The sequence below is a fragment of the Alligator sinensis genome, unplaced genomic scaffold (assembly GCF_000455745.1).
Source record: "Alligator sinensis unplaced genomic scaffold, ASM45574v1 scaffold126_1, whole genome shotgun sequence".
In the NCBI taxonomy this organism is placed as follows: Eukaryota; Metazoa; Chordata; order Crocodylia; family Alligatoridae; genus Alligator; species Alligator sinensis.
The window spans coordinates 4,097,351-4,106,115 of NW_005841842.1; the positions used below are offsets into that span (position 1 = coordinate 4,097,351).

The 8,765-nt window shown below is 41.5% G+C and overlaps 1 protein-coding gene across 1 annotated transcript in view; it reads left to right on the top strand.

Moving 5' to 3' along the window:
- CLPTM1L (CLPTM1 like) overlaps positions 1-8,765 on the top strand; it is a 48,939-nt gene that overhangs the window by 17,289 nt on the left and 22,885 nt on the right. The window contains exons 7-9 of the mRNA XM_025205378.1: positions 881-975; positions 3,269-3,353; positions 5,329-5,432. Of these exons, the coding sequence (XP_025061163.1) occupies positions 881-975; positions 3,269-3,353; positions 5,329-5,432 (284 nt within the window). The remainder of the gene's footprint in view (positions 1-880; positions 976-3,268; positions 3,354-5,328; positions 5,433-8,765) is intronic.

An 8,765-nucleotide genomic window follows, 5' to 3' on the forward strand; every position in this document is an offset into this window, starting at 1 on the left:
AGTTCCCCAGCCTGTAGGTATGCTGCTGGTTCTTCCTCCCCAGGTGCAGCACCTTGCACTTGTCAGTTTTGAAACACATCCTGTTCTCATCTGCCCACCCCTGTAACCTGTCTAGGTCCAGTTGCAGCCTATTCCTCCCTTCTAGCGTGCCCACATCCCCCCACATCTTAGTGTCATCGGCAAATTTGAATAGAGTGCTTTTTACCCCCTCATCCAAGTCACTGATGAAGATGTTGAACAGTGCGGGTCCGAGGACCGAGCCCTGGGGAACCCCACTGCCCGCATCCCTCCAGGTCAGAAATGACCCATCCACCACCACTCTCTGGGTGCGGCCCTCCAGCCAGTTAGCGACCCATTTGACTGTGTAGGTGTCAATGCCACAGTCCCCTAGTTTTTTAATGAGCATGGGGTGAGAGACGGTGTCGAAGGCCTTTCTGAAGTCCAGAAAGACTACGTCCACTGCTACCCTTGCGTCTAAGGATTTTGTGACCTGGTCATAGAAGGCCACCAGGTTGGTCTGACAGGACCTGCCTCTAATGAACCCATGTTGATTGCCCCTAAGCATTATCTCCCCTGTTGGCCCCTCACAGACATGCGCCAGGATAATTCTCTCAAAAAGCTTACTCAGGATCGAGGTAAGACTAACCAGCCTATAGTTTCCTGGGTCCTTCTTCCTCCCTTTTTTGAAAATGGGAACCACATTGGCCCTTTTCCAGTCCTCTGGCACCACACCAGAGCACCACGAGTCTAGCTTTCAGTTACTTAGAAAAATGTGCACAGTTAAAGTAGGGTGTTTCTTTTATACTGCAATCTAGTAGAATGGTAGCTGTAGCTTTAATTTCTTGGTACTCCTTGCACATTTGTCTATTCTTTCTTCTAGGCTTTTCAGAAAAGGATGCAGATGACGTGAAAGGAATTTTTGTGGATACTAACCTGTACTTTCTGGCTCTGACATTTTTTGTAGCAGCATTTCATGTAAGTGACTACGTTTGTTCTTTTTAAGAAGACACTTTAGACTTCGGTTTTCTCACATTTCTCTGAATACCAGTAATTGTTTTGGGAAATATTTTAATTTCAAAATATACTGAGATACAAATTACTTTGTTTCATCACAAATAGCAAACTAAGTAGAAAGACTTAGTGCTCTGCAGGTGAACACTTAGGGATTGTTTTTCAATTTAAGCCTGAAAAAACAGATTTCTGTTTCCAAGCCAAACTTTGAAATAATGGTTAAACCCTTCCATCCCTTGCCCCTACTATCCCTTCTCAGAAAGACTGGAAAAGTTTCCTTGGGTGTTTGGCTGTTTTACCCCAATGTTTTGTGGCTTGCACTATACCTGTGGCATAATTAGGTCAGGGGCTTGAATTTTCAGTGCTGGTTGCCAGTTAGCTTGCAAGTAAATTTCATCTGACCCTGAAACACCCATCCTCTTGATTGCTAAAGAACAACTTGACCTGCTGCTACATGTAAGTGTAATTGAAATGAATGTAGACTAAACAAATGGAAAGCTTAGAATTGAAAGGAGATTCATATCAGATTATAGGAAGAAATAGATAACTTTTAATCTTCTTGGGGAAATGACCATTTTAATCATAATCATATTTATTTAAAAACTAACATTCTTCATTGACAAGTGAAAATATATAACTTAAATTGATACTGCACTGTTTTATTGTTTGTCTTTAACCTGAATTAATTCAAGATATTAAAATTAGAATGTTTGTGAATGTTGGCTCTAGTTCTCTGCTCATCTGTGTTTCCACTTGACATAGCAGAGAGGGGAGAGCAGGTAGGATGCAGATTCTGGTTCTTTGATTCTCAGACTCATTCTACATCATTCATAGCCCTGTGAAATATTTAAATTGTCTTCAAGGCCTTTTAGACTTACTAGTTGGTAGTAGGTGTTTAGTGTTGTTACGTAATCTCTTTACAATATGAACATTATTGCTGAGAGCCACCAGGACCTAATCTTACAGATTTCAGAAAACTATCAGGTCTTTAGCAAGCTGCTTTCCCCCTTCAAATACACTTCCAACCTTTGTGTCACTGTCTTAACTCCTCTCCAAACAGTGACATTCATTCTGTTACTACTGCTTCTGATGGACAGTAACTTAAAGCCATGATGGGATCTGATGTGTGATCCCAAAAACCACGTTTCCTGTCATGCCATGCATGCATGGCAGGAGGTGCGATTGTGAGATTTGAGCATCAGATCCCATCACACCACATGCTGGTGCAGGGGGAGTCTGGGGTCATGATCCCAAGCTCCCTCTGCACCAACAAGTAGCAGACTTGGCTCTTTGTGCTCCCCTGGCTGGGAACTGAGGAGTAGTCCCAGCCCCTGGGACACTTGGGACCCTTTAAGAGCACTGGCACACTTTGGAGGTTGGGAGTACTGCCCACACGTTTAATTAAAGGTGTGATAGGAACCACTCACAAAGTAATACATATATTGAGTTATAACTTTGTAGCTCAGGGGTCATCAACCCCCGGCATGCATGCCGAGCATGGCACTCAAGGCCATTTTGCTCAGCATACCGCTGCCAGCCACGGAGCCCAGGCTGTTCCCAGCAGGCGGCTGGGAGGCTGCAAGCCCTGCTGCAAGCAGACTGGGCTTCGTGGGCTGGCTGCAGCTGGGAGGCTGCAAACAGCTGCTCCGGGCTCTGGCGTGTCAGCACTCCGGCCCCTTCTGAGGTAGACATTGTGGGTTTTTTGTCACTCCAGCAAAAAAGTGTTGCCTACCGCTGTTGTAGCTTATTCTTCATTTTATCTTGATTGAATGAGCATGTGGTCAGGTCAGTACTTAAAGACATGATTTACCAACCAGTTAATCGGGTCTTAAGTGTAACATATGTTAGGGGCCTACCATTCAGCAGCCAGGGCTGGGGGACTTCTTCTCAGTTTTATCTGAGGTTGTAATAGTTGTTGGTCCCTTTAGCTCCTAATGTGAATTCACGAGGAGCCTGGGAGCCCTGAATCCCTCCATCTTACTACACTTTGGAACTTTTTGGCTCTGGCAGCATTTTGTGTCCCTAGTTGCTCTTGATGCTTTGCAGTGCATTGTGAAGCTTGAGCCTCACTCACAAGCTATATTGTCTTAAGCTTTTTCTTAGGAGAAAGTAGGCCATTTGTGTCTCACTTCTATGTAATGAAACCAACTTGCCTTAATTATAGAATAGTAAATGAATTTTTTAATCAGCTCAGTCGTCAGGCATGATTTAGCTAAGGTTTCAGGCAAATCAGCAGTATCTATCTTGCCGTTTGCAGCTTCTTTTTGATTTCCTGGCATTCAAGAATGACATCAGCTTCTGGAAGAAAAAGAAGAGCATGATTGGAATGTCAACAAAAGCAGGTATGGCACGTTATACAAGGGGAACAATTCATTAAACTATGGATTTAATCTTTTCTTCATTTTAACATATGCAAATAAGTGAGATTATAAAAAATGAGATTATTTTTGTATGATCATCAAGCAGAGAGTGATGTGCCTTAATTACAATATGTAGTTATTTTAACAAAAAAATTGAAGATGGACAGATTCTTATCTGATACTTAGGATAATACTAGTGTTTGCATTCATTTGGCGATGGATTTTATTCTGGAGAATTTTTCTAAAATATCTTTACAAATGATTGATTATGCGGAATATGATTATTAGGAGAATGGAGTGAAAATTTCCAAACTTAAATATTTGTTGTCTTCCCATCCGTATGTGGAAAAAAATTTCTGCTGCTTACAAAAACTGAAGGCTAGTGGTTGACCGTTGTGCCCTAGAAGTTTGGAAGTATGCCTGTTAAATACTACTTACCCTATTTAATTCTGATTACTTTTAGAATAAATAAGAATCTTTTTCCCAAAAAATTTCCCAGGAGGAAAGAATTTGTATGCTACTTGGATCTCAAATAGAATTATATTACTGCTTAATAACCCGAGCACAAAGAATTCCATAAAATATATTTTACGTTTATTAAAGACAGTCAAACATATTCTAATATTATAAAAGCCTTAATCTAGCTGTCTGTCTGTCTGTCCGTAACGCTTTATTTGCACTCTGATTGGCTGAGTGAAACAACCAATCAGAGTGCAAATACAACATTGGGACAGGAGGTGGCAGTGCGGGGGAGCACGGCCATGATGGTGGGGACATGGGGGATGGGGGAGGTGGATGCGGGTGAGGTCCCCCCGCCCTGCTCCCTGCAAGTGGTGACAATTGCGGCGGGGGGGGCGGGCGGCGAGGCCACTGGTGCTGACCTCGGCCAGCCCCTCCCCACTTCTGTCGTCACTGCTTGCAAGGCCAACACGGGCCAATGCAGTGGTGAGGGGAGGGGAGCAGTGGGCCTGGGCCTGACTTGGGGAAGGGGGAGAGAACTGGGCCCAAGGGTGGGGTGAAGAAACTGACCCACCGTGGGAGGTGGGGAGCAGCTGGCCTGGCCTGATGTGGCAGCAGCGGGGGAAGGGTAGGAGCCAGCTTCCTCCCCCATCCCCTCCCCCCGCGTCAGACCAGGCCCGCTGCCACCCCCACCTCCACGGCAGGCTGGCTTTTCCCCCCCCCTCCGCCCCACCCCCTCCCCCCGCCTTGGGCTCAGTCATCTCCCATGCCTCCTGCATTGGGCCCAGGCCTGTTCCTCCCCTTCCCCCACTGCCATGGAGGGGAAGCGGGGAGCAGGACCAGACCCCAAGCAGCAGGAGGGAAGTGGGGAGTGGGCCCTAATGCTGGGGTGAGACACGGGGCTCTGTTCCTTCCTGCCCTGCCCCACATAGTTCTTGATGGGCAATTGGCTAGTATTTTGTATAAAGGCCTTACAAGAGTTTTAAACACAAATCGATCTATAAGAATGTCAAAGGTTAAAATTGTTTTATTGCCAGTGGATTTCTTCATAACAAATTTCTTCTTAACATGAATAATAAATGTCTAATATCTCAAAATGTTCACATACGGTATTGCTACAGCACATTAAACTGTTTTAATGTGCTGTAATTTGTTTACAGCAAGTATTAAATTTTCATACCCCCATCCTTAAATATAAGAGGAAATCAGCAACGTTTTGTTCCTCAGTTGTTTACTTTGCTTATTTCCAGTAGCATTGAGCAGAATATTTGTTTTTAGCAACTAAGTACTTGCTGTGTAAAATTGTGATTATGTTGTGATGTAACTTCCTGTAATCATCTATAGTCTCACAAGTAGTTTTACATGAGGAAGCAGCCCAAACAGGTAAACACAAAGACAGTGAGAAGTACAGGAAATGGGCTTATAGTCTCTCTTTTGCAGAGGTGTCAGTTACCGTAATATCTAAATACTATAAAATGTTTGTATATTTTCTTACCAGTGCTTTGGCGATGCTTCAGTACTGTGGTGATATTTCTGTTCCTCTTGGATGAACAAACAAGTTTATTGGTGCTGATTCCAGCAGGTATCGGTGCAGTGATTGAGGTGAGATCATGGAATTCTGAATTGTGCTTATGTCTAAATATGTGTTTTATTGCTAATGCTCTTGCACCTTGTGTCTTTAGGGGGATGATATTTAATTAGTCACTAAAGGCATTGCTCATTTAATATATTTACTTATTAACCATGTTTTTTAAACAGATTATTTGAAAATATTTTCTTTTGCTACAGCAATCCCATTCAAATTGTCCTGAATAATTTCTTTTAATTTGTTCTCTTAAGCAGTGGAGGTATTGTTTCCTTTTATGATTAATCATTTAAACTACATAAACTGTCCCATGCTGTGAAATGCACAGGTGGACTGGGAAAAAAATCTCTTTACCCAACGGAGTTTTAGCTCAAGTTTGTGGAGTAGTAATTTTATCTCTGTGTACAAGGGTTTTAAATGCTATTTCTAAATTAATCATGTCCTTTAAGGTTGTAAATAGTGAGCACAAGAAAGACGTACCTCATAACACATGTTTTCAATTGCTCTTTAAATTGTTAAATTTTAAAATTGTGTTTGTGGTTAAAATTTGAATTTTTCATCAAAAGTGCAGGTTCAGCTTTTATAAAAGTTGCAAGAAACACTCCCCCAAATGACAGCATTTCTCTTTGTATATTCCCAGGTTAATTTCAGTTACTTCAGGAATTAAATTTCTTTATGGACCCATTTCATAACTGATTTTGGACCTTTTTAACATTTTTATGCCTACCCTGCAACAATGCAGACCTTGAAATTCCCATATAGTTAGCTCACTGAAATTTTGTGCAAAAACAAAACTGAAATTCTTTATGATTTATGGTAATTATTTTCCTGCAACAAGGGATTCCCAAACCAATGTTTAGCTTTAATATCCTGGTATTATACGCTTATTTTTGGGAACAAATACAACATTGCAGTATTGTGTTTGTACCTAACTTACTGGTATGTGTATTCAATTTTAGCATCTCATCAAGTTTGATTTATGGTTATACAGTCCACGAAGTGCTGCTCTTGGAATTTTAATACAATATTTTTTTAAGGAATAAATTTGAAATGTTGACTTCTGTATATCATTTTATTTTTAAGCCTGGGAAGAGCAATATCTGTTGCTATATGATGTAATTTACCTGCACAAAACATTTTAAATTTTTGCTTCAAACATATTCCATACTGTTTATCATATCATTTTAATAGATTTTTTCCAGCATTTTCAAACAAATCACCATTATATTAGAATTTAAGTATAGAAAATGGTAATTTGAAGGCATCAGCCATGGTTCACAGTTAAGGTTGAGTTGATTTTTTGCTTTTAAAGCAGGGATTGGACTTAGTACGAAGAAATCAATCATATTCTCTAAAATTTCAATATTTCTTTGGTAAATGCTTGGAAAGTTTCTTCAGAATGGGTTTTCAGATTTAAGACCAGGACTAAATTATTTGATTTGTTCTGACTGAAGCTGGTCAAATATCTGATTAGACGCTTTTCTTTTTTGAATGGGTTGAGTCTGTGAAAAAAATGATGGAAAGCAGTCTGGGTGGCAGGCAAAGAGCATATATAAGCATTTCAGATTTTATTGTTTGTCATGACTCAGAATGGGGAGAAAAATAAAAATGTAAATTTTTTCCCCAGAAGAAAAATCTGTTTCTTGGCTGACCATAACTCTGAATTTCACATAAGCCATTGTCTAGGTACATTAGGTAGATTGTATAGATAGATCATTTTTTTACTTAATTTTATGCAAGAGGTGGTTTTACAAATTTATAGTCATGTTTTCCATTGTTTGCCATAGATGAAAGGTTGAAGAGGAACATAAAATAGCCGGAACATTCCAGTAAATTTGGCTTTAAGATTAAAAAAAAAGATAATGTAAACAAGTAATTTTAAACAACTAGGACAATCCTACAAATAGTTTTGGTTGAATCCATATGCCTAATTTAAGGGTAAAATACTTTTCAGGAGTATAAGCTTTTCTTCAAACACATTGAAAAGAATAGTTTAAACTTTTATCTCTCAAGTTTTAAAAGCTTTTATTACTTATAACTATATAATGTATCCAATATAACTCTTTCTTTTATGCTTTCTGAATATTTAACATTAGTTGAAAGTGGTTCCTCCACATACAACATAAATAGATGTCAGAAGGAAACTGCCAAAAAGAACTTAAAAGTTCAGTTACCTACCAGTGCTTTCTACCTGCAGGCATACACTTCAACATTACTACAGATAGTGTATACAACAGGCTGTATGTGACAGTCGTAACTCTGCCTCCTTTTAGCTTATCTGTACGCACATTTTCATTGGAATTTTCATCAGAATGTTAGGGGGCTGGGTGTCTCATGCTGGCAGACTTAAATTTGTGGCTGTAGGATTTCGCATATGCAGTGCTGCTAAGGTGTGCACCTCTAGGTGGAGGCATAAAGTCTGTATAACTGCACATAAACTAGCTTCTTAATTTCCTTGCTTTTGAGGAGTTTTATTGACTATGGCCCCAGGGAGACATTCAGTTTCTACTGGGAGAATTGTGGCTCTCCCAGGAGAAACCATGAAGTACACATGTTCAGGCTTTCTCAAGGTAAAAATAACTACTTTAGGAGAAAAATAACCTGGGAATGACCAGGGTTAAATAATTCCTGGGACTGTTTCTCCTGGGAGAGTGAATGTTTATATGTGCCGTGACTCACTTGGAAGAGAAAATAGTCTTTCAGCATTCCCCTTCCTTCCCCTTCCCCCCTCAACCCAGGGAAATAGTGTGTTACTCACTGGACTGTGCTGCACCAGCATGGAGCAGAACACGCTTCCTTTGCAATCCCTACATTATGATGCACAGAAACACAGGCTGACCATGGGCAGCTTGGGTCAGCCAGTCAGGGCTGCCATATGCGCTGCTGCTATCTGTTGCCAGGCAGACTGTGGGAGCCTGTAGAGCATGCTAAGATGTGTTCATAGGGTTCCCCCGCTCCCTTTCCCTGGCTATACAGTGTCAGCACTGGAAGCTGTCCACTCTTCAGGGCCTCAGCATTCAAATTCCTGTACATGTGAGTTTGGGAAAGTTTCTCTATCAGGAGAACAAACCTGGTAGAATTCTCCTAGATTATTTGTGTGTGTACACAGCCTGTGTTATAAAGCAGCCATAGTAGCTCCAATAGTTTTTTGTTTTTAGGTGTGTCCCAGGGGAGCGGGGGCACTGGGAGACCCCCGCGGCGGCCAAGGGGTCTGCTTACCTCCTGCAGGGCCGGAGGAGCCGAGGAAACCCCATGCGCCGGCAGCGCCGGCGCGGGTCGTCAGCCAGGCGTTTATCCGGCTGCAGCGGAACGGCGGGGGCGGGGCACGCCGGACGGGAGAAACAAATGGC